At 23.0% G+C, this 27,871-nt stretch overlaps 1 protein-coding gene across 8 annotated transcripts in view; it reads right to left on the bottom strand.

Annotated features, from left to right (window-relative positions):
* LOC129618789 (leucine-rich repeat flightless-interacting protein 2) overlaps window positions 1–27,871 on the bottom strand; it is a 74,987-nt gene that overhangs the window by 567 nt on the left and 46,549 nt on the right. For 3 of the 8 annotated variants that reach the window (XM_055533787.1, XM_055533788.1, XM_055533789.1), the window contains 4 exons: window positions 3,621–3,938; window positions 2,694–3,057; window positions 2,419–2,571; window positions 2,142–2,326 (listed from right to left, as the gene is read on the bottom strand). In XM_055533787.1, coding sequence (XP_055389762.1) covers window positions 2,142–2,326; window positions 2,419–2,571; window positions 2,694–3,057; window positions 3,621–3,938 — 1,020 coding nt within the window. Of the gene's footprint in view, window positions 1–1,772; window positions 1,876–2,141; window positions 2,327–2,418; window positions 2,572–2,693; window positions 3,058–3,620; window positions 3,939–9,261; window positions 10,628–16,669; window positions 16,735–27,871 lie in introns of those variants that run through there. The other 5 variants (XR_008697831.1, XM_055533785.1, XM_055533784.1 and 2 more) reach the window with 5 other exon arrangements.

Below are 27,871 nucleotides of genomic sequence, written 5' to 3'. Positions count from 1 at the left end.
TATATATATATACATATAAATTAATTATAAACAAATGAATAGGGTTATACAAATGCCAATATAAAACATAAAAAAAAAACTGAAAAGACAAAATTCTATGTTGCATTCTTAAATATTTTTAACATTCTATAAAATTGTGAAAATATTAAATAATATCAATATTAATTTATTTTACATTTTAAATGCGAAACTGTTTAAATTATGTAATAAATTATTTTATATAATTATCGTTATTGTTATTTTTATTATTATTACAATTATTGTTATTGATTTTGTAGTATTTTTAACATGCTCAGTTTATAAATTGCATATAATTTATACATACATTATTTTTTTAATAAATTGCAATTTTGATTTTAATTAACCTTATATTTTAATTTTTAATCTCTTAAAATAGAAACCAATGTTTCATGTTACTTAATCATCTTTATTACAAATTTACTTGTCTTATTGTCTTTAAAGCGATTTTCGCTTTAAATTTAACAAATTTTACAACTGTGTGTATTTTTTTTAATTGTAATATAAATAATATGGGGTACCTACTGTTTTCGTATGGCATTTTCTAATTTATAATTGTGAGCAAAATTAATTACAATATTTATTAATGTTAAATACACATTATTTATAATTATTGTTTACGAATCAAAATAAAATTATAAATCTAACATATTTAATACAAAAATAATTATTCCCTGATTTGAATTGTGAATAATAGACCCATTTGGAGTTTCATCAAGTATTTTTACTAATTTTACTTATAAAATATAGCATTAAAAATAATTATATATGTATTAAATAAATAAAAATTTAAAAATGAAAATACAAAATATACTCTAACAACATTTTTCTAATTTAGGTTATGCTGCCATTTAATATTGCAATATTTTTAGTTTACGCTCTAAGGTATTAATAGGACAGACAGGCCCGTTGTGTAATATGTTAGTTTCTCTAAGTCTTCCGATATTTAATTTTCTTTTATGTGCAGTTTAAATTTAAACTGCGTATATGAGATAAATTTTTTATGATCTTAGTTTACAGTTATAGTTTAAAAATAATTTTTTGGAATTTCGTGCAGTACTTATTTTACTGCAAATTTAGTAATATTGGGTAAATTATAAAAAAGAACTGATATATCGAAAATACCCTAATTTTATAAAAATATAAAAGCTATGTTCAAATTACTAATTGCAGATCAAAAAAGAACAAGAACAAAAAAAATTATTTTTCAGCTGTAACGCTTAGTTTTTGAACATATTTTTGAAAATTTATTTAGAACTGATTTCCTACCAATATCTAATGTGGCTAATCAATCTACAACTAATCAATAGCACTATTGAGAAAATTTAATTTTTTAAATAAAAATTTGAAATAGAAAATTTTAAATCCGAAATTTCCATTGAAGCAATTTGGTATTAAATATTTCTTTCTTGTTTTAAATACCTAAGTGATAAATGAAATTGTGTCTTAAATTTTTTAATTTTATATGTATGTTATGTACATAAAGCATAAATTTTAAATATTTTAAAATTTTGACAAAACTTTACAAAACAAAACCAAAAAAAAAAAAATTTAGTTAACAAAATAAAAAATAATTAAACCAAACGAAAATAAATGAATAATTGATTAAAGATGAAATTTCTGCTAATTTTTTTTTTATGATGAATTTGTTTAAATAATGATTGCTTTTTTAAAAATTTAATTTTACAGAGGTAATAAAATTACACAAAAAAAAAAGAAAACAACTCCAAAATCAAACGATAAATTTTCCTTACATAAATTTTTTTAAAAAAAATCATAAGTCTTTTAAATAAAAAATATATTTTTTTTTTCATATTATTGGCAGTGACATTCGTCCCAAAAATGAATAATCAAGTGCTGGAAAAGTAATTTTGTTGCTTAATATTATTTAACTATTATTAATTAAAGAAGAATTAAAATTTCTAAATTTCTTAAGAGCTACATAAAAAAATTTTAAAATGAATATGTACATAAACTAATTTGTGTGCTATTCAATATAATAAACATATAATAATAAATAAAATGTTGAATGTTTGTGTATCCTAAATTAAAATAGAAACTTAAATATTCCTTAACTTAAATTAAAATAAAATTTATACGAAATTGTAGTGAATATGACGAACCTCTCTTTGTAATTTTCTTCTTTCAATTTTTAATTCTGCTTCAGCTTTTTCAGCTGCTTCAGCAGTACTCTTATATCTTATTACTTGGGTTTCTGATCTAGCTAAACTGGCTTGTAGACTAGCAATTTCTTGTTCAGCTTTTTGTAATTTATATTTATATTCAGATATTAATTTATTTGCTTCTCCTAAAAAAATATTTTATAAACAAAATAAAAAAAAAAATATAAAAAATAAAAATGATTAATTTTAATATTTTTCAAATAAATCAATATATTACTTTGCGCTTCATATTCATCATCAATACCTAATGGACCATTCATTGAACTTTTTCCTCTACCTTGTGATTTTAATTCATCTACTTGCTGTTGTAATGTTTGAACTTCTTTTTGTAAAAGTTGTTTTTCTTCGGTAAATTTCTTAAGTCGAACATCTTAAATTAAAAATTATTTAATAAATTTTTAAATCAAAAATTACAATTTTAAATTTTTATTTATTACAATTTATTTTGCATTCTTTAAAATAAAGAAAACAACTACATAATAAATATTTTACCTAAAGAACCTTGTACAGAACCTAAAAGTTGTGCATTTTGAACACTGACTAGAGCACGTTTAGCATCTGTTCCATCATCATTTTCAATCAATACAATAACTAAACCTTGTTCACTAATTAAACTATCACGTTCATCTAATTGACCTTTAACTAATCGTAATTCTTCTTCTAATTTATCAACATTACGTTTAAGTGCATTAGTTTCACGTGATTTCTCTTTATATTCACGTTGTAGCTGTGCATATTTTTCACCTTTCTCCTCTAATTGATCTTTAAGTAATTCAATTTGATACGTATGTGATGTTCTTTCATTATCTAGCTGAGCATTTGCTATCATTGCTTTTCGGAAGCGTTCTTCAAGATCCTTTTTAATGCAAAAAAAAAAAAGCAAAAAAGTAAAAGAAAAAAGAAAATTAAATTATGTGTAATATGTGCAGATAATATTATATGTATACATACATACAAATGTATGTATATTATGCAATTATGTATTTAGAAAAACCTGTTCATATTATGAAATAAATACAAAAATGCTTTGCAATACAAAAATATTGAAATCTAAAAAAAAATTTACAAAACGACAAATTAAATTGAAGTTTTTTTAAAAAGTTTAAGCAAAGCATTCTTTAATACTAAATTTTCAATGGGGACAGAAAAACTTAAAATTATTTAATTTAAAAAAAAGTTTTGTACTCCGATATTCTTTTAGCGTCATTCTGTCTTAAACCGCATCTCTTAATATATGTGCACTTTTCAGCCGCAAAGTTAGCGTCAAAAAAAATGCTTGATTTATTAATGAAAACTTTTTATAATTATTGTGATAATCAAACATTTAAAGGGAGTTCTATTAGAATAGTTCATTAGTGCAATAGGAACATGACTAAAGAGACAAGTAAATTTTTTGTTTTAATTTAAAAATTTTCATACCTTCAATTCATGTCTAATATCACGTATACTTCTGCCTTCCTCTTCTAATGAATCTTCACTACTACGTCTTGATGACATTGAACCACCGCTACTTGTTGCTCTTAAATGTGATGTATTATTACCAATTGAATTACCAATATGATTACCAACAACTGTTAAACGAGATCTTGCCAATGGATCAATACCAGATGATGTTTGCATATCATAAGCCCGATCAGCATTTTGATCCATTTCTTTTTGTTGCCTTTCCAATTCACGCATTCGTATTTCTCGTGCTTCAGCACGAGCCTGGCGCCTAGCCGCCAGTCTTGCTTCAGCCTAAAAAAAATTAACAAAAAAAAAATCGTATTAGAATAATTACTGAATTTCCAATTAGTTTGTATTTTTTTAATTATAAATATAAATTTTTCCTTTTTCAATTTTAAAAATTTGACAAAAAAGGTTTTTTTTAACATAAATTCAAAATTTCTATAATTTCTTTTACAAAGTATATAATTTTTCTTTTGTATCGATGTCGATACAACTAACGATTCAATCAATGTAAACGATTAATAAAACGATTTATTACCATGTGAATTTCAAATTTCTTATATTTTCATTCACAATAGACCAAGATATTCAAAACAAAAGTATAAAAGGAAAACAATAGTCAGTTTTTCCTTTCTAATGTTGTTGTCTAATTGTAAAAAAAAAATTTCTCAACATTAATGCAATTGATTTTCATGAAGATAATTTGCAACATAATAGATAATTAACAATACTTGCTATCAGCCTCATTTATTTAAAAACTGCAACTTTCTAATAACATGTTGGGAATATATTAAGAACTCATTTTAATTTCTGCGTTAGCATAATGGGGCCGCTACATTTTAAACTCAAATGGAAGAAAACTTATTAAATTTATGTCAGAAATTATTGGCAAAATAATTTCATAATTTAAATAATTTCATTTTAAAAATAATTTTTAATTAAATAAGGAAAAGCTAAACAAATATTTTTGATCTACATGATTTAATTTTTAATCTATAGGTTAAAATTAAATCAGATTTAAAATATTTTACTGCCAAAAACTTCAATACAAATTATTCCGAACGTTTATTAGAAAACAAAAATTCCGCAAATTTGTACTGTTATTTATATTGTTCATTCGTATGCTGTATATAAAATAAGATAAACTAATTTCTTTAAAAAAAAATTCAAGGCCAAATTTTATAGTTCCAAAATATTTACATAAGTGTGCGTACATTAAAATAAAAATTAACTAGAAAATATTTTCTAATTTTTTTTTTTTAAATCTTATTGCGCTACCGGCCATTATTTATGTTTTTAAACAATACAAAATTTTACCAACAAATTTGTTTTTGTGAGTAAGATCGGAGTATGAGTACTCTTAAAAAATGAGAACAAGATAAAACTCTTGCTCGTTTTAAAAAAGTATATGATAACAAAATTCTGATAACGGAATTAAAACAGGTACATATTTACCCTATATTATCAAAACTTTTGAAGGCCTCTTATATATTCCGAAATTTACTCATTTTTAATTTTTTAAAATATTATGGAAACTTATTAGAGGAAATTATTTTAAAATCAAATTTTTCATTGCATATTATTTACATATGTATTACACGCTTAACTTACTGTCTTAGACTTATTGTCTGTAACCTACACGTATGTTTGTACGTAAGTCTATTATGATGCGTTGAAAGTCTAAAATTGAATATACATTACGTATGTATGTATATATATACTCATTTAAATGTATAAAATGACTCTATACATGTATTTTTTAAAATACATACACCTATTCTATAACCAGTTTAAAATTTAGTGAATCTGCACCCACGTTTTATTCATTCATATGTACTTTCAATGTAAATTATTGAAATTAATGATATAAAAAATAGTAATATTGAGTGGAACTGCAAAATTCATCAGATTTTGCATATACATACATACAAAGTATTTAAGAGTTTTCATTTAATTTAATTGCACTCCTATATTCATCACACTCCTATTTTATAATCAAAAATACAGAAACAATGTAAGTACAAGTAGGTAGGGGGATTTTTGTTTTTTGATTCCATCTGATGATCTAAAAAGAAGTCATATTTAACATATTATTTAGGTATTTTGACGAAAAAAAAAACTGGGTGTTGTGACTGAATTTTAATGAAAACAATCAAATTTTTTACTTTGATTTGAAACAAATTTTTTAGCTTAGCTACAATGTAATCTTATTTTATATAAGTACGAGTATACAAAATATAGCAAAGTGATTATTGTTATACTTAGTATAATATACCAGCGCACCCATACAATATAATAATAATTAAGCAATTTTCAATAGATTGCGATTGGGAAAATTGATTGAGTTCATTTAAGGTAGAGTATTAGAGCATGCCAATCTATACTGGTAGAATTATTGCAAAAAAAAAAGGGAAATAACCATTTTGTTAAAGAAAAACTAATATTGATTGTTTAATTTGATTTTCCAAATAGAAGAGATAGGATAAAAATTTGAAAAAAGACATTATTTAAAATATAAGTAATTCAAATTAAAATGCAAGGTAAAAAATAATTAATAATATAAATAACATGAATGGTAATTGCAACAAGATCTAAAATACAAAGTTGCAAAGTTCCAAAGCACAGTACGTTTGCATTTACATATACTCACTTTAGTACTTCATTAATAGGGATATTACTTTATTTAAATAAGAAAATTATGGGAAATATATTTTTGATAAAACAAATGGCTTACAGCAAATTACATTTCAGTTTTGATCTTAATACCAAAAAAAAAACCAAATTTCATACTGAATTACCAATACAACGTGCATAGTTATTTAATTAATAGGTATTGTGTCTATTACACTTTATACTAATACTAACTTCAATAAAAATTCCTTCATATACAACTGAGGAACAAATGAGTGACGTAATCAAAGGAACGAGTTAAAGGCAGATAAATTCCTTTGATTATGTCATCCGTTTTTTCTGCAGTTGTATATGAAGAAGGGTATAATCGGAAAGTAATCGATGCAGTATCGATGAGTAATCAGGTAAAAATCATATACAAAAATACATCAATACGGTAATACTTTAAATATTTAATGTCCAAAAATGTCAAAAATACGCATCGTATGCGCATCATATTAAATTAACCTGAGCATCAATTTTGTGGAATGGAAGCTGAGAAGTAAATAATTTATTATTTTAACTCAATAACTAATTAAGTTAATTATTTCTTTATATGTACAGCATTAATATTTTTAAATTTTCGGTTTTTTAATAATTTTAATACTTTTACACAAAATCTTTTCAAAATAAACGCCAAAAAATATATGATTTAGAAAGTGTCCAAAAATATCAAAACAATATTGCATCAGGAAGGTACACGCCTCACATTAGTATAGCATAAGCAACATTTTTTTGCCTCGACACTGCATTGATGCATATTTTTGATTACTTTCCGATTATACCCGAACTTTCATGTTTTAATTGAACTTTTGCAAATAATAACAGGAATAATAAATAATATTAGGAATTAATTAAGAAATTATGTTACAGAAAATAGGTTTAAAATATTAAAAAAAATTGCATTTAGAGACTCACATTTTTATTGTTACTTTTAACTCAGACGATTTATTCTAAATAATTTCAATTTTATGTTTAAAATATAAAAAATACTAAAATAAAAGCTTATAAAATTTTAAATTAAATTATTATGTGTTGTTTTTTTTTGTATAAGTTCAATGTTTTGTGTGATCGACCATTAGCATGCATTTACACAGGCTCGGTTCTAAGCTGTTCGGCGCCCTACGCGGTTCTCAAAAAATGTGCTCTACCGCTTTCCAAACAATGAACAATATGCAACAAACATTGAATATTGCATATAATAACTACGCCCCTATTTTCTGGCGCTAATTGCATATGCTTACTTTGCATATATGACAGATCCGTCGCTGATTTACAAGTAATGTATGAATTTTCAAGTTTTTTTTCCAAAAACTTCAACTTTATAAATTCGTACATATACATACGTTATGTATGCATCTATATGTTCCAAATGTACATTAATATAGCAAAGTTTAAATTTATACAAGTTTGTTATATAAATGACCTTTTCTCAGATATTGCATTAAGTATTTTTATTTTATTATTAACACAAATTATTTAACACCAATTGCACTTATACACACATACATAAATAGATATAAGCAAATTAATGTCATTATTCATTTAAATTAAGACATTTGTGCTACTTAAATAATAACAATGTTATTGTAAACTTTCAGTTACGTAATTATTGCTAATTTATAAATACATATTATAAAATTCTAAATTAACAAATTGTTAAAGAGATGTTAAAAATATCAGTAATATCACAAAAAAAAATTAAAAAACTAAAAAAGACTTAATAAATTTTCTTTAAAATCTTCCATGTAGTCAAAAAATGATCGTCTATTAAAATGCAGATCTAACGTCAATTCAGCAGTAAAATTTAATTTCTGAAAAAGTCAGGACTATGTTAGATCTATGCATTTTAGAAGAGACTCATTAATTTATACTACATAAGAGAGGAAAACTCTATAACAATCTACATTCCCTACAAGGAATAATTTCTCATAATTAATGCTTAACAGATTGAATACAGTTATGAACTTAGATGAAAAAGAATTAAAAAAAACTAAGGCTTTCATTCAAAATTAATAAGATTTTCAGTTTTATTGTCGAAAATAACCCTGGCTCAATTCTTTGCACTAATTTTGTTCAGTAAAATACAACTTATGCCCACACTCAGAAAAAATAATTAAGTAAAGTACTTAAGACTACAAAGACTAAAATAAATTAAATTATTCATAAATTAAAGGTCAAAATTAACAAAATTCATAGACCCTTTATACAGAAAGCAAAGAAATTTAACATATTTTGTGGGTTGAAAACTAAAGGGATCAGGAAAAAAATGTTTTGGTAATGCGTTTTACTTATTTGTGTTATCCTTTTCGAGGTTACATTTAGTACAAGTTCAGTTGCATATAATTTATAATAATTAAAATCAATTTCTATTGAACAGTTCAGATCAAACTGTTGAATAGAAAAACAAAAACTACTATAAAACTTAAATTTTCTTTGGCACTTTAAAAATCAATTAATATGAAATCTTATAACGCAACGTAATTTTAAATAACCTCGTACATACATTTAATCCGATAAAATAAACTCAGAGTGCCTATTTCCTTTTAAATGATGGTAAGAAAATTACAATTAATTAAAAAATTGCAGAAAATAAGATTTTAAAATGAATTCTTTAAAAAAAAAATAAGTAAAACTAGAATTCTTCAATGACTACTTAACCTTTGAAATAAAACCTGAATTTAAAGTTGTAACATTTGTAGAATTTTAAATAAGATTAAAAAGAAATTAAGTATTCTCCATTTGAAATTCCCATGGTTTCTCCTATAAAATAAATCACTTTGTATATAAATATGTACATATATATAGTCTTATGGGAATAATTTCATCTTTAATTCAATGAAAGATTAATAGAGATGAATGTAATGGAAATAATAAAAAAGAGATGGCATAAAATTCTAAAAACAATTTTTAAAGAATCACTTAAAAAGAAAAATAATACCTACAAATGGATTTGCTTTTCCTAAGAAATCAATTATAATTTTATCATCATCAGAATCAAAATCATCATCATCATCATCATAATTATTGTCATCATTATTATTATCATCATTATTTTCATTATCATTATAATCATTTTCATCACCACTATAAAATACTTCATCATCTTCGTTATTATAATTAGTATCGTCAAAATCTTTTAATTTATTTTTATTATCATTATTATTTTTGCTATTATCATTATTACTATTAATATTAATTTCATTATTTTCTTTTAAATTAATTTTTATTTTACTATTACTATTACATTTTTTTGGTGGAAAAAATCTTTGTTCATTATCATTTTCATCATTATCATTATCAATTGAATCAACAAATTTTCTTGGTGTTGTTGGTATTGGACAAAATGGTTCCATTAATTTATTATTATTATCATTATTATTTGAATTTAAATTTGTTAAGGATGTTGATAATGATAAATTATTTGAATTATTTTCATTAATTGTTGTTGTTGTACAAGATGATGATTTTTTAATAATAAATGGTGGTGGTGAGGCAAGAATATCAGCAGCTGTACTTGGTGTAATTGATAATTGATCATTATTATCATAATCATTCATATTATTATTTATATTTTCAAAATTTAAATTGAGTGGCTTTTTCAAATTTATATTATCATCATAATCATCATTATTGTCGTTATTATCATTTTTATTATTATTTGTACTATTGTCAATATTCTTACTATTTATATTATTATTTTGAATGGAAAAGTTTTCATTCATTAAATGATGACATTCGTCATCATTATTTGTTGAATTCATTATTGAATTATTTACATTTTCATTACCATTATGTTTTAATTCATTTAAATTATTTTTAGATTCTGATCTAATATTATCTAAATGATCATTATTTTCTTTTACTAAATCTTCAATACTTGTACATATGGAATCATTATTATTTTTAACATTTAAATTAAATGTTTCAACATTTGAAATTGTTGTTATTAAATCATTATGATTTTTAGTTTCTGTTAAATTTTGATCATCCTCAGTTCTCTCTTTATTATCATTATCATCATAATTATTTTCAGTATCTGATTCAATTAAATCATTATCACTAAAATCAAATTCACCTTCATCTTTTTCACATTCTGGTGTTAAGAGATCAGTTACATTATTATCATTAGTGTTATTTTCATTATTATCATAATTTTCTTTCAAAATATCTTTTGTCTCAACATTTTCTTTGACATTTGGTATTTCTATTGAATTATTATTATTGTTATTGTTTTGTTCACTTGACATTTTTTCTTTTATTTTATTTTTAAATAATTTTCTTACAATTAAAAACAAATTTTTTCACTGTAAATTTTCAATAATAATATAAAAAATTTTCAAATGTGATTTATTTCGATTTCGAATTCAATTCTTTTATTTTCAATACAATTTGTATATTAAAATTTTCAAATCAAAGTCAAACTGTAATACTCGTACTCAAGATAATTTTTATATAAAAGAGTACATTTTTTTATATGTTCATTTTTCTTGAATACAAAAGTAATAATTATAAAAACTTCAAAGCAAAGGTAAAAAAAAAATAAAAAAAAATTTACGCGGGTTTTTTTTCTTTTGTCTTAATATTACGTTTGTGGTAAGATATTATTAGGCAAGTATAATTTTGCAATGAAATAAAAAATAAATATTTTAAACACACAAGTATAATTGAAATGCGTATAACAGTAATTACTTTTATACAAAAACTTTTTATTAATTAAGGTAAACAATTGCTGGTGAATATTTTTGGAGAAGGTGTTGTAAAGAGTTTCTATTGTAAGAAATCGAAGACTCAGAAATAAAAGAAGAATAAATAAGAAGAGAAAACAATAATAGGTTCATACATAACAATTTAAACATTAAAAATTTTTAATTGCTGAACTGGGCTACGATTTCAGAGGAAGATAATTTACTGATTTCGAAGAATTGAATAATTTTACACAGTTTTTATTAAAAATTTTATAACCAAATTCCTTTTTTTTAGTAAAAATTTTAAAGAGGACTGTTGTGAATGACATACAACGAATGACATGGATACGAGCATCTTTTACAATCGAATTTCATTAAATTTTCGATTAGAATAATCGAAATAAAAATTTGAACTTTGTAAAAGTGTTTGTGTTCAAACGGGTATTAACCAAGTTTCTTCGAAATGTACTCGTAGCTAGTACATAAATCAGCTCAAGTCCCATTAAATTATAAAAGCGGGCAAATTCGAAGGTACATACTTATTCGATTATTATTTGAATGTAAGTTTTTTAAATTTAAAAGTTCATGTAATTATTAAAAATTCTTATATTATATATTATAACGTAATTTAACATTACTCCCATAGGTCTTTCAATACATAAGAGGAAATCGAAAATTTTTCTTGTATGCAGTTGAAGTAGGTCGTAGTGTGAAAATTATTTTTTTCAGACCTTCGGACAGTGAGAGGAAACACTCCTTAACTGTTATACAATTACAAATTTATATAAAATTCTATATATAATAATAAAATACGAGTAAGTAATATTTTGCGGATAGTTAGACATTCAAAAGAAATATATATAGGTCTTGTGTACCTATGTACTTATGTACCTATATGTATAGAATGAGCAAAAAATATTAAATAGAATATTTTTATTATACTGTTTATTTTATTATAAAAAAAACTTTGTTATTTTATAACACGGTTTTTGTATAAATTTTCAAGGTGATATTGTGGTAAAGTATAATATATTATTGTAACATTGAAATAACACGAAAAAACAAAAAGTGAAAAATTACAATATTTCTTTATTTTTTTTTATTTATAAATTTTACGTTAAAAAAATATGAAATTACTTTAATTGTAACTAAGACGGAAGCAAAAGAAAAACGAAAAAAAATAGAATAATGTTTGAAGTGAAAAAACCTCAAATTTTAATTAATTTTAAAAATATTAATTTAAATTTTAAAGACAGCATTCTGAAAACACAATTTATATAAGTAAGAGAGTTATTTAACGAAATACAATCTGATTGACGTTATACAATGAGAATAATGAGAAAACAAATATTTTTTCTATAAAAAATTTCCTACATAATTGGGCATTAGTAAAACTAAAAGTTTAGGTTTGGCAGTTTATATGCTCTAGTTAAATTTTGAAATTTTTAAGTCAAAAATAAAATAAATACATACAAGTTCCTATATACTCGAACATGTATAACAAATATCTACAAAATTTAGAACAAATTGTGTAGAAATTCGAGGAATTCAAAACGGAATGAAATTTAATATAGAAAAATTAGAACTCTAATGTATAACAGTGCATATATTATAAAAATTAAAAAACATATATAACATATTGATAAATTTGAATTGCCATTGTTGAAATAAATATGACACTATATATATGTACTATATAGAGAATAAAGTAAAAATGGCAGCCCAGTACCAAGCCATCTGTAAAAAATTATCTGTAGAACAATTTTTTGGAAAGTTACCGGCAACATATTTTTAAATTTTTATCTGTATAATTATTTCATTTGAAAATACCTAAATATTTTTAATACATAAACAATGGAGTTTGGTTTAAAATACTTATTCTTTTAACGAAACACACAAATTTATGAAACGAATAATTTTACATCTGCAGAGAAATACACATGAATTTCCATATGTATATATAAAAATTTCTTAGAAAAAATGAGTAATTTCAAAGTGACCGGGTCGGATCAGTTAAACCATATAAGTTAGGTGTATAATCACATAACATTTTTAAAATTTTTTTGAGTAAATGTTAATTTTTTTGCCATTACGTTTATATTTTTTAAGCTTAAGTCGATTTTTATTTTTTATTTTTATGTACACAAGTTATTTTAAATATTTATTCGTAAATATTACTTATGTCACTGTTTTAAATAAATATAAATTATAAATATGCATATACATATGTAAGTATGTAGATCTATAAACAATGTCAATTGATTCATCATTATTTTATTTATAAATTCTAATGGTGAGCAACAAGCCGGTATTTAAATATATAGAGTATAATTAACTGCACTATGTGTGTTTTTACTTATTTACGTATAAATTAAATTAAATTTTATTAACATAAAGCAATGGTATTATGGCTAAATAACTACTAATTAACTATAATCTTAAGTAAAAATTACTGAAATTTATTTCACAAACCAAACTGGTTTTTTTTTAATTCACATATCCTATGCTGGTAGACTTGAGCCATAATATATCATTTTCACTTGGAAATTACAAAAGAGTATATTTAGTACCACTATAGTAGTGACAGTGCATTTGTATGACAATATGAATATGATATGGGGTATGCTACTCGTATACTAGTTAATATGAGTTGAAAACATTATACAATTAATTTCCCTTTCCCTTCTTCTCCCGAAAGAATTAGATAAGATGGCGCAAAATTAACATTTTTTAATCGAATATTTAAAATGTTTAAATAAATAATGTAAAAATGTCATAATTTAAATTAGTTTTACTTCAATTATAAAAGTACAAATATCGTAAATATTTTTACTTTTGTAACATTTAACTTTGAAATTATTTTAATATTTTAGAGTGGTCCAATTTAATGAAGTTCCACTGTAATTACTTAATTCAATTGGTAATATTTCAATAAATTTTCAAGGATAACATCTTCATTTCACATGTTAAAATAAAGTACTTAATCTTCTATAATTTATCCTTTATATGTATAATTTTTTTAGCAATTATTAAATGATTAATTAAAATAATTTTAATAAAATATAAAAATTAATAGGCTATAATTTAATTTTTATTAGACAGCAATAATTTTATTAACATTCTATAAATGGAATTCCAACATGTTTGAGTTTAAAGTATTTTTGAGTAAAGAAGTATTTTTGAGTTTAAAAATTAAAAGTTGTAAAAATTTTAATACTTAGTTACAAAAAAAAAAAAACAGACTCTTTCTATATAACGCTCGAAAATGAGTAATTCTCAGCGAATCTTACAATGATAATTAAAGAAAATGAAATTAAATTTAAATATATTTAAAGCATAATTGATATTTTTGAGTTCCGGAATACCTAATTACATGCTTTCAAATAAAATTTTATGACTTCAGAAAAATATATATAGAAGAAATTCTAAGAAACTTTCAATGACAAATTTTTATTCGAATTTCGTACACTTATTAAAATTTAAATTAATATTTGTGTTCTATATGTACCCATGCCGCTCTAAAAATATACATATATCAATTCAGGGGTATAACACTGCTAAACTACAACTGTACTCAAATAAAGGAATAATTGAGAGAAATGGTTTTGAATTAGGGGAGTACTTAATAATAATTCCGGTAGATAGTTTTATATTTTTTTTACACTAGCACTTTTATAATATTAACAATTAAATAATTTCTAGAAGTTTCACTATGATTCCTGATTTAAAATTATGTCTACAGTAGAACCTCTTTCACTAGTATGTTATTTAGCTCATTAAATAAGTAAATATTAAAATGAAAAAAAAAATATATTAAATATTTTTAAAAGTATCGAAAATATTGCATAAATTTTAAAATTTTATTTAATATTTTTTTAATTTATTGAAAATTATAATTTTTTCTATTTCGAAAGTTTCTCTTATACTGAATTAAAAGTAATCTATTTGTTTTTTTAATATTGCAATGAATTGTTTATTTGGCTGATTATCGTTCTAATTAAAAGAATGTAAATACATAAATGAATCTATATATATATATACATGAATATGTAGGTATACATACGATCTAATTAATAAAAACTTGAAAAAGAAGAACGTAATCGATCTAACAATAACAATAAAGATTATTGAAAAGCGTTTCCTTAATTAATAATTAGTCATTAAAAAAAAAAACTCAATTGTGAAACAAATTTTTTAAAAATGGTATTGATTAATTGATGAAAAATCAACAAAGTATTTTATGGATTTGAATTAATTAAAAAAAAAAAAAGAGCAACGTTTATGAATACTTGGGTCCCAAAATTGATTTAGAAAAAAAATTCACATTGAAACTTGTAAACATTGATTTACTTGTGAATCTTCAAATTATAATATTAAAATTTTATCAACAAAAAAAATTGATTATTTTCGTGTAATTCAATAGTTGCAATCATTGATCGCAAATATGACAGCAATTCTAATGATTAATTGTATACTTGACAGTTAAATTAACAAATAATGGCAACCATTTGCAATCTAAATGTATTAGTCACGCTATAAACACTCATTTTACGATCACAATATTAAAATTGTACTTTCTTTGATCTTAAACGCAAGGAAATCTTGATTACATATTTTAAAACTCTAACAGTTTTGTTCAGTTAATTTGACATTAAAAAAAAATTGAACAATTAAATTTCAATTTAACTTCAACTTTTCTAAGAAATTTGATAAAATTTAAAAAAAAAACAAAAATTTTTACACATCATTTAAAAGGAATAAAAGAATTTTTTTTGCTATCTATAAATTTATAAATTTTTTTTGTAATCTTATCTTTTATACTATCAATAATTTTTTTTTTAAATTAGATATATTATCGGAATTCTTTTCAAAATGAAAATTTCAAATTTTATTATCAAAACAAAATTATTTTAAAATTTATAACAAAAAAAAATTAATTTTAATTATTTTATGGAAATTGTACTAAAGTATATAACAGTTATACTATAGCTTATATGTATAGAATGAATAAGTGTTATACATAGTATTAAAAAAATATTAGAAGAATATTTTAATATTTATTCGAATTTTTCTATATATGTACATATGAGTTTGATTCCGATCTGGGCAATTAGAATGCCGTTCTGTTAGAATTTTGGAAGGTAAAGTACAAGGTAGTTTAGATTATTTTCACATATGTACATTTTGCTCTTAAAATTCTATAGATATACATGCAATATATATGCACAAATTTAATTTTTTAATTATTTATTTTTTGATTTTTATATATTTTAAAACACAATAAATATAACAGTTTTATTTCACTTTGTGATACAGTATAAAATTAATGATAACGCTTTTAATAAAACTCATAATATTTAGTAAAAATAAATCACATTTGAAAATATTTTATTTATTTCAAATATTTTGCACAAATTTTTCGTTTTTCTTGTAAATATATAAAACAAATAAATTTGTTATACTCGTAAATTTATAAAGTTCATGTATTCTCAAATATTACAACAATTTTATTCTATTAAAATATTTTTTTTTTAAATTAAAAAAAAAATTTAAGTAGGTACTTCAGTAATAAACAACATTTATAACAATAAATTTTTATTTTAATCCAACAAATCGGTATACTACTTAAAAAACGAAAACATTAAAAAAAAAACCTAATACTTTAATTTTGTTTTTATAATCAAAAACCGCGATTTTTCATTTCTATTAATGTTACCGAATCGAACATTATTCGCAGATTGAAAAATAATACTAACCACAATACACATATGAAAAGAAAACAAATTTAAAAAAAAAAGAGTTAAAAAAAAAGCAAACAAAAACGTCAAATTAAGAAAGAAGATAACAGATGTAAATTTGATTTGTCAACACTGGCATATCCAAACGAATTGTCAAATATATAATATAAAATTTTCTAACTTTATTCTGGAACTTATAATTTAAATTCATAAAGCGATAATTAAATGTAAAATTAAAAAAACACTAAATATATTAAATTGTATAACAGATTATTTAACGATTCATATGATTTTAGTTCAAATCTGTATGATCAAATATAATATTCAATTATAAAAATGTTGACACAAAATTATGACATATTGTTTCTCAACATTTATGAACTTTGTCATACATTTCAAATATACTTCAAACAGACTGACAATATTCATAAAATTTGATATATATTCAAATTTGAACTTTTTTTAAAAATGTTCTAATAAAAAAAATATCCACGTTGATTTTAAAAAAAGAAAATATGTATACATACATATTATGTATATATTATGTACTTATATAAAAAACAAAATAAGAAATTGAATTTTCCGGCGAATGTTGACAGCAGAGCGAATTTATTTAAGAAAGTTTAAGATAGGAGATAAAAAAAAAAAAATTAAAATTAATTAATCTTACTATGGGATATCATTTAAATTATAATTTCTATTGCAATTTACCCTATACAACTCATTAATGATATTGTTGTTCAATCAAATACTCTATAGAACTCTATTTTCTATAACAAAACAATTTGATATTGCCTGATATTTGCTTCGCAACATTATTAGTTTTTTAACAATATTAACATTTAATTTTGAATAGTTTTGAAATTTCTAGAAGACTACATAAAACTTTTTACCAATCATGTATACAATAAGGTAGGTTTTGTGGTGGCACCAAATTTGGATATCGAGTTTCCTGTGGAAACGAACTTCTCCATTGTAAAGAAGCGTAAATAAACTACTTACGCGTGTATCTCAAGATCGGCTGAACCGATTCTGATGAAATTTTATATGTGGCACGGGTTGATTAACTTTTAGGATATACCAAACCTCGGGAACTTGACCTTTACATAAACCATACAAAAATCTTCCATATCAATTCTCGTCACCCATTTTTTAAATGTATACGTTACTTATGTATTTAAAATTTTAAATACATTAGACTATTAGAGGGTTAAATAATCATTAACATTTTTTGAGATTTTTATTTCAACCAATGATCATTAACGTATTAACGAATTTATGACACCATTTATAAGCAATATTCAGCTAAATAATAGAGGAACTATGAATAAAAGTAAACGAATAATAATAAAAATAGAAAAGATCAAAAGAAAATCTAAACTAGTTTTAGAAAATTTTGTACAGTCGAATCAACACATAAACAAACACTTTGCCTTATTCATAGAATTACGGATCAAATAATTCAAAATTAAATTATAAATTTTTCTTCTGATGTTTATAAAATAGAAATTTGAAAACTATTTTAACTGAATGATCCATTACAGTTAGTCATTGCAGTATAAAAGTAAGCATTGACGCCGTTAAGTAGATTATATCTTAGCAATAACACGCGCAAACATCATAGAATATTTTAGAGTATACACATTCTATCGACATAGATTCTTTAATGAAACTTTGTAGAAATTTTAAAGCATTCAACGTTTAGTCTGTTAAAATTTTGAAATTCATTCTAATATTCTGTTAGCCGCATTACTTGATGTGATGGCTTGCTATTCAAAAATTTTGATACATAGGCATATATGTAATTATGCATATACATACATATATATGTATTTGTAAATACTAAATGATTTTGTCTCTTTTTTCTTGATTATTCTTAAATATATCTAGATTTTACTGTATAATTGCCATTAAACTCATTTAATAAAAATAAGAAATAAAAATTAATGTTCATATGTAGGTACGAGCCCATAGTACCTATAATAAAAGAAAGTATATGTATGCCTGTGCAAATAATAAGTAACGTTTAAGTATATATACATTTACTTTGCATATGTATGTAAATATACATGTATGTATTAAATAATAAACACAGATGTGTTTATTTTGATATCGAATGTTAGCATAACTTAAAAAACGATATGCAATCAAAGAAACGAAAGGTGTAAATTAGTAAAGTAATATGTATGTCATATATCATTTTATATATATACAATATAAAATCAATTTTGTTTACAAAATTTATTGCTTTCATATTTTGTGTTGATTTTATTAAAGTAAAATATGAAATTTCAAAAAAAAATTTCTAATCTCTTTCTTACAAATATTGTGAATTTTCTAACATGTTACATTTTACTTTAAATATTAGATAAATTTTAGTAGTAGGTTTAGTAACTTTTTTTGCACTCAAAGTAATTACACATCGTGTTCTAGAGAAGTTCTACAGCAAAACACTGAATTAATCCGAACAACATATGTATATTCAAAAATATTGTAATTCTCTACTGCAATCCTAGAACTGATTGAACAACGCTTTAAATAATTTTGAAAAATAATTATTATGGAACAATAATATAATTATGGAAGAACAATATATTACCAGGAAGTGGTGCAGATATCAACAGATATCAACCCCTATCATTTAAGAACCAAAAATCAAACCAAAGATTTTAAAACAAAACCATAAATCTCTTTAGAAACTTTCTTATTTTTAAAATTTTAAATAAAAGTGTTACCATCTTGTTTTTTAAAAAATTTGTAAAAAGTGTTTTTCTTCATTTCCTATTTCTTTCGCATGAAAATCACATTGTATACATATTTTCAGAGATCCACTGTGTATACGAGTAAATCTGAATAATTCATTCCTTCATAAATTTTTTCTCATTCTCTCTACACTAACCAATATTTTCTATTCAGTATTTTATTCTAAATGCGAATATATGACAATCTAATATAATAAAAATTATATTTAAAAGCATATACTACATAATATTAGTATACATTATTCATGCATGCATGCATCATATTTTAACAACAACAAAATAATATTAAAAAAGAGTATAAAAACACTCAATAGCAAATCAACAGTCCGAATCTTAAGACTATTTATAGTAATAAAATTTGTTTTTTAGTTATAAGTCAAGTTTACAATCATTTTATAATGATGAACGCCAATATTATAAGTAATAGAATGCATTAGTACAGAATACTTAATGTTACTTATCATTCTTGCATAAATTTATGTACACAAAGTGTTCGGAGTTCGTTGATACTCCCTAGGTTTTCTTAAAAATCAAGAAATACGACAGATAAAATAGAGTTGGTGAATTCATTTTAAAGTTCATAAACAAAGAAAAAATACAAAAAAATGGATACATTTCAGAAAGACCAAATTTGAGACTCAATAAGACGAGGAGAACAGTAAAGTAAAATTTTCTTAGTGGGTCTAATTTCAAAAGTCGTATTACATACCGAATGATAGTGAGACAACAGTCAGAAATAACATCCTTGCTCTTTTATTTAACGACAAAAAATTTTTTTCGACTTAACCCCAAATTTGAGAATAGCAGAATTTCTTACTGTATAAAAATTAGTACAAAATATGACCACATGACAATCAATTCATCCGACTTTATGAATATATAATGACATAAATCCAATTTTTTCATTCGCCTGAACTCATTTTATCTCCCCATTTCGAGAGTAGTATTGAGTCTCGAACACCTTGTGCTTTATTATAGAAACGTAGAAGCATAAAAACATAAACAAATACAAAAAACGCACAAGATATGATATTTCAAAAAAGTTGTAAATCAAAGAAGAAAAAGTACCTATTCCCATTCTTTTCATCACAAGTAATTTTTCAAAGTTTATTATCATTTCCTGAAATGAAATGTTTGTGCAATAGAGGTCAGTAAAAACTATTAAGGGACATATGTACATACTCACATGGGAGCAAAAAAAAGATAAAAACAAATAATTTTAAAATAGCTATTACTTGTAAGTTTCTAAGTAAATACGCGTAGTACACCATTGCAGAGGAAGAGGCACTGTAAAAAACTAATTGAATTAAGAAAAAATTATTAAATATTAAAACCTAAAAATTGTAAATTGATATTTTTAAAATACATACAAATATCATTGAATTTTCTCTTTTATATATGCTGTCATTTATAATATTATGCGGTGTCATTTTCTCTCTCAAGTTTCAATATTTATAATTTAATATTATAGAAAGAAGAAATAAAAATAGAAAGCCATTTAATGAATACTTATACGATAAAATTAATCTACGACTTGACCAACAATAAAATAAACAAAGCTTACATTACCCTTAAAGGTATATAAAACTCCCTGAATGTATGTATATAATACCTTGGGTGTACTCCACATTCAATGACATCACCAGCGCTTATGCAGCATTCAACATTTATTGCATAGTAGAGACTGCTTTACATTTGATATATGAAAAATAAACATCAAATTTCTGGGTTAATTTAAATTTACAATACCCAAAGAGCTCAGCTTTAGCAAATGTTTGAATTCTTTTCCAAAAAAATAAAGAATCGTGTAATAATTAATATGGTTCTATATAAATAGTTGTCAGATTGTGGTGTGAAAAAGAACAAGGAAAATTTAACTATAATATTCATTGAATTTTTTTAAGAAAATAAAAATTAGTGAAACTTTCCCTTGACGGCATCTTATAAGAATGTACCAATTTAAATTTAAATTTATTATCAATATTCGACATTATCATAAATTTATTTTAAATTATTCCAGTTAGGGCTCAGGCAGACTTGTAATTTTTTGTTTTACAACTGTTCGATTGTTTATTTGTATTCCATAGATTCATTCTAGAGCGCACACATGCAATCGTATGATCAATTAAGCAAACAAACACTATTTTACAAACTGAATGCAATTTTTAAAAAACTGAATGAAATCGATTTGAATTGACGTAACAGTTTAGTGGCTTAGATGTGCGCGAAACGAATTTTAAAACAAACTTTTAGATTAAGATTTTCAATTTGTGCTTTTTTTTCTTTTTGATAAAATTCTCCAAAACGTTTTATAAGGTTACTTATATAATCAAAGTTAGCCTTTGGGGCTTAATATGATGTGTGTACATGTAAAAGTGTGTAAGTATGTAATTTATGAATTTCATTTTAATTTTTTTGCGTATATACATATGTATGTATGTATTTTATGTATTTTTTTAAATAAAGTAAACATGTATGTACAAACACTAACATAAACATTTCGTATTTTTTGTAGCATTATATTTATAAGTAAGTGCTGATAATTATTTGTCATGATGTCACTATCTTTTAAATAAAATTTGTAGACAATCACGTATGTACATAAATAGATGTATGTATGAAGAAGCGATTTGATTATGACATTATTTAGCTACTCGAATTTTAAATTTTATAAGTCAAATTCAATTTACGCTTTTCGATTTTCTCTCTACACACTGGAGTAAGTATTCTTTCAAAATTCTAACGAGTGAGTAAATAATTTTAAAACTTAAATTCTCCTATAATATTCTTAAGGTGAATTACTTATACATTATGTATGTAATAATATTTAGTGAGTAGAATGATACTATTACGTCAACATTTTGATTGCCATCAAGAATTTAAGGTAAAAAATAAATTGCAAAAAAAAAACTTGAAAAAATTATTTGTTTTTTCACTTTTGTTTACTTTTAGAGAGAAACAAAAAAATATTCAATAAAACATACGCAAAATTTTATGTACAAACAACACATACTTTTATATATGTATGTAGGAATGTATACGCGACATTATATACCTGCGGATAATAATACTGAGTATAGATGTACTTATTTGAAATTTTATATAGAATGGCGAAGATTACTTTAATAACTAATTTTATATAGAATGCCGAAGTTCTCACGTCAGTGGTTGAGTGTTGCAAAAGTGACAGATAGTTAAAAGTTAGATAGTTTTAGCTGAAAACTTAAAAATGTTGTTGTAACAGTTTTTTGTATAACATAGTATACGAAGACTTCAGTGAGAAGTGACGTGAACATTGAACTTGTAAAATATTCAACAAAATTACGATTTAATCCGACTGCCATGATAGTCGGGTATTATGTAAACCCTGTTTCACATCAGACTTTGCGCCTGACGTCAAAATATTAGAAATAAATATATTCTCATTAGATCCATTTATTTTGTGAATTTTTTTTTATAATTTTAAAACTTGATAAATTTCAAATTTCTTTCGCAATCTGAATAACAAAATTATAAGACATAATAACAATATTTTAAATTTAAATAATTTTTTTTTCAGATTAATTCAGATTTAAAATTTCTGACTATAAACTCATACTATTAGTATTGTTAATAAAATCTGATTAAGATTAAGTTAGATCATCAACAAATTTGGATATTTTATTTTTTTTGTTTGCCATTTTTTTTTTGTTTCTTATTCAAAAACTATATTTCCTGTCATTAATCCTATATTATAGTATAACTACACGCACATACATTACTTTATTAAATGGAAAGGTTAAATATTCAAATTTAAACAAGAAATTCGAAGTGGTCAACTCGGCGCATACAAAGTGGCAATTTTTTCTAAATAAAATAAAAAATACGAATCTAATAAATCTGTGAAGATTCAAAAACTTTTAAAGTATTGTACAAGACTAGAAAAAAATTTCCTTTAATGTATCGAAAACTGGGAATTTTTCGCGATCGCAATGCTTTCCTTATTGTATGCAATAATCGGTCTGCAAATATTATATTTAATTTCGAAAATTAACTTGATAAATTGAAATCGAATTTGTGTATTATTAGAACAATTACAAAAATATTGTAAAATAAATAAAATTAAGTAAATTAATTTTACAAATTGATTTTTTACACTTATTTTCACATGAATTTTAATGTGAATTTTAAAAACAATAAATCTTTAATGTGTAAATTTATTTTCGAAATGGAATGCATATGTATACATGTACAATATGTATAACGAATGGAAAAGTTGATAAAAAAAAATTATCAACTTTCTTTATCGCTTTTTTTTATGCCCTTCAATATATTATTTAAATTTTCAATAGACATGCTAATTATTCGAAAAAGTTTCTCCAAATTTCTCATAAAAACATACATACATATGTTTATGTCATTTGACATATGTGTTTTCTTCTAATACATTTCAAATTACGACACGATATAATTTAAGTCATTTTTTTCGACTTCCGACATAAAGTTTGTATGATACAACAAAAAAATTTTGCAGCATTTTTACATTTTACTGACTTTATAGAACAAAGATCTATTTAAAAAACTACTTCATTTACAAATTGTTGATTCGAAATATAAGGTTCTTTTTGTTATTTTGTTGCAATATAAATTTTTTTAATTTTAAAATTGATCAATTTTCCCAAATCCAATATCCAATATTGAGTCTAAACAGATTTTTAATTTTAACAACTTTAACATTTTATTATCTAGAGCAATACTTTCAAGAAAATAAGAAATACTGTAGTGAATACATATTTGACATTTACACACTTTCTACAATAGTTCTACAAAAATGTAATCAGCTGTTTTCAATAATATAATTTTATTTACTCTATCGTAATTTGACAGCAGTTTTTTCTACACTAATGAAGACTAGGATACTTTATACATAATTATGCGATTTGAAAAGGATTATGCATTATTAATGAGTTGGTTAATGCATGTAGGTATGTAATTTAATTTTTATTTAATTTATTTTTGTTTTAGAAAGTTATATTTGATCTAATTTTAAGATTTATAGAAATTTAATTTTGTTTGTATATTATCGATTTTATTATTTATTTTTTAAATTAATGTAAATTGAAAAAAAAAATGTATTTTCGTTTTCGTAAATTAATTTTTTTTTCTCTTGCGAAAATTCGACTTACGACTTAAATTTTTGTCGTACCAAAAATGTCGTATATCAAGAATATGCACATACTCTATACATACATATATAATTTGTTGTAATATTTGTATTGAATACATGATTATTTTATTAGCAAAATTTGAAACACACAAAATTTATTTTAATTAAAATATTTAATCCTCTTTGTTTTTTTTTTAAATTAATAAAATAAATTTTAAACAACAAGAAATATTTTTTTTTTAATTCATCACAAAACAACAACCTGTTTGCTCAAACTATGTCTAATTACATACTTTAAATTATGAGATAAAAAAATATAAAAATTTATACTCATGTATGTACGAGTATGTATGTATGTATACACAAAGGTATTTGCGGCGCACCCGTTTGATATATTTTATAATCAAAAATTTTTTTTTAATTTATTTCTTTTTCTTTTCAACTCAGGTTTGAAAGATTTTTTTACCTGTGAACACGACGCGGTTTCAAATTCAACTAGGAGAGAAAAACATACCAAAAATACAATATAAGAAAAACTTTTTTTTTATCCAAAAAAGTTTCAAAATAAAATTATAAAACTCATATTTACTACAGTAAAGTATATATGTACATATACATATGTATGTGTAGGTATGTTTGCATATTTCCAAAAAATTTTGTTTAAAGAATGAAATTTTTAAAAAATTAGTATAATATAGTATGTACATAATTATATACACACCATAATATTATAACAGTCGAATATCAAATTTAAATATGTTGAACTTGTCATTAATATCTGTCATTATGATCACTAAAAATAGTATTAATTCTTTCTTTCAACAATAGTCGTAAGTTAAATAATAATCGTAACATTTTCAAGAAAACAGCGACTCTTCGAATTTTTTTGACATTTCACAGTTAACATTTTAAATGTCAATGTCAAACCAGTTACAATAATGCTCTTACAAATTAGAGAGTTAATTATTTCACTAAAAAAATATTAATATAAATTGAAGTTTTACACCAATTGACTTAATAAAATCGGAAGGGATTTTTTTTTGTTAATATCAACCAATCCGATATCTACTGCAGGTTTGACAAAAAAAAAAGTTAGTGTAATTTGCAATATTCCGGTCAACAGTAGTTGTAAACTGAATTTTTACAATAAATCATTTAAAATGTAATTTTGTTCAATATTTATATGAAAATTTATATAAAAACTATTTGGTTTGATTTCTATCATGGCACAATTTTGAAAATAAATAATGTATTTAAATTTTTGGAGAATTATCCAGAGTTTACTGTTAATTACTAATACTCACACATTTTGACAAAAACTTAGATTCAGTTTTCTTTTCCTCTGCTTTTTCTCTTTTTCAATTTTTTTTTTATTTCTTGGGTTTTTTTTTTGTGCTATAGTTAATTTTTTGTAGCTTTCAAAACGTGTTTTTTTAAATAACTTTTAACCTTTAGTAATTCTTTCTTAAAAAAAAAAAAAAAACAAAAATGTTTTGCATTTTTATTTTTTTGTTTTCTGTAAAATTTTGTAGAATTTAGAATGAAAGACAACAATAACAATAATAGTAATTAGACTCATTGTAATTACAATTTTTAATTTGAAACTTCTTTAACAGAGAAAAAAAATTAACTATCATTTTTACAACAATATTATCATTCACCTCTAACATATACATAAGTACATATGTACGCATGTATCGCACCAATAGGTAACCTGATATTACCACGGTATTGGATACATTTCATCAATTTAATAAATTATACAATGCTATATTACAATTATACAACATTAAAAAGGAAAACGAGAATAAACAGCCTTCGAGCATACCTTTATATTTCGGAAATAATAATTACAGTATTATCATATTAATTTATGCAAAAAAATTTAATTTAGCACTGTAACTTTGATAGTTTCTAAGATATGAGCAAACAACTATTGAAGTTGTATGGCAACTACCACAAGGAATCCAGAAATTTCAACTGGTGGACAGAAGGGCAGACAAACAGACATTGTTAAATCGACTCATAATTCAAAGTTCATCAAAAACATAAACCGATGCCAATATCTCAAATTTAAAGCAAATTTATAATATCCTTCGAACATAAATACGAACATTATTTCGAACATAAATAAGCGAACGAACAAAAAACAAAAATTTGTTATCATAATACAATTATTAATTATTATAGCAATATATGTAATTACATACATACATATGTTAAATTCATACACAGAAGTAAAATGTATTTCATACTTTATTTTAAATTCATGAAAATTTCAATCACCTCTCATTCTTCTTGCCAATTCTAAAAACTCTGGCATAATTTTTACTGTTTTGGCATGTATAGCACATAAATTAGTGTTTTGAAATAAATATAAACAAATATGCTTCACTTGCTTCTTGTAAAACATACCATATGTAAGTATAAATTATAGAATTACCGTTAAGTTTTTTCTTGCAATAAAATAATTATAAAATGTTCAAATATCTGCTAAAAATCTTCTTGAAAATTTATTAATTGAATAATCTTAAATATTCGAATACATTTATTCATTAACTGCTCTTTAGCTGGTTTAGTTTTCTTTCAGTCTACCATATATGTACATATGTATATTTACATACATAACTGTTTCTTAGCAAGGAAATATTTTTTTCCACTGATCGTTATTTCCGTTTTAACAAAAACTATACATAATTATCATATTGTATATGTAGTTTTTGGTTTTTTGTTTTTTGGTTTTAGACTATTTTATGCACTCTGTACGAGCTTTTAAGTTTATTTTAAAAAATAACTTCGGAAAAAATTAAAAAAAATGAATAAAATTAATTAAACTTTCGAAAAGCTCAAAGATTAATAAAAAAAAAAAACTAAAACAATAAAGCTCACGAAATAGTTCTTGAATATGGGGCTACTATCTATTGTATACGCATGTGTTAGTTAAAAATCCCGCGTTTTTTATTTCCCGCCATTTGATTAGCGTTAGTATTTTTATAACAATTACATAATATTATTAAAACTAAAGTTTTTTAATTAATGAACATAATTACCAATTTTATGTTCAAAATACAAATCCATTCGATTTATAGATGCATTTTATCTGGCTTTAGAAGTGGGTTTAATTTTATAACAATATTCACAATTCAAAAATTAATTAATTTTGACTAAATGTTAGCAGATAGATACTAAAGGTAAGCAATTGATTGAAATTTTCACC

Source organism: Condylostylus longicornis, unplaced genomic scaffold (genome assembly GCF_029603195.1).
Source record: "Condylostylus longicornis isolate FDR11 unplaced genomic scaffold, ASM2960319v2 ptg000010l, whole genome shotgun sequence".
Lineage (NCBI taxonomy): Eukaryota > Metazoa > Arthropoda > Insecta > Diptera > Dolichopodidae > Condylostylus > Condylostylus longicornis.
This window is presented reverse-complemented; position numbering and strand designations above follow the sequence as displayed.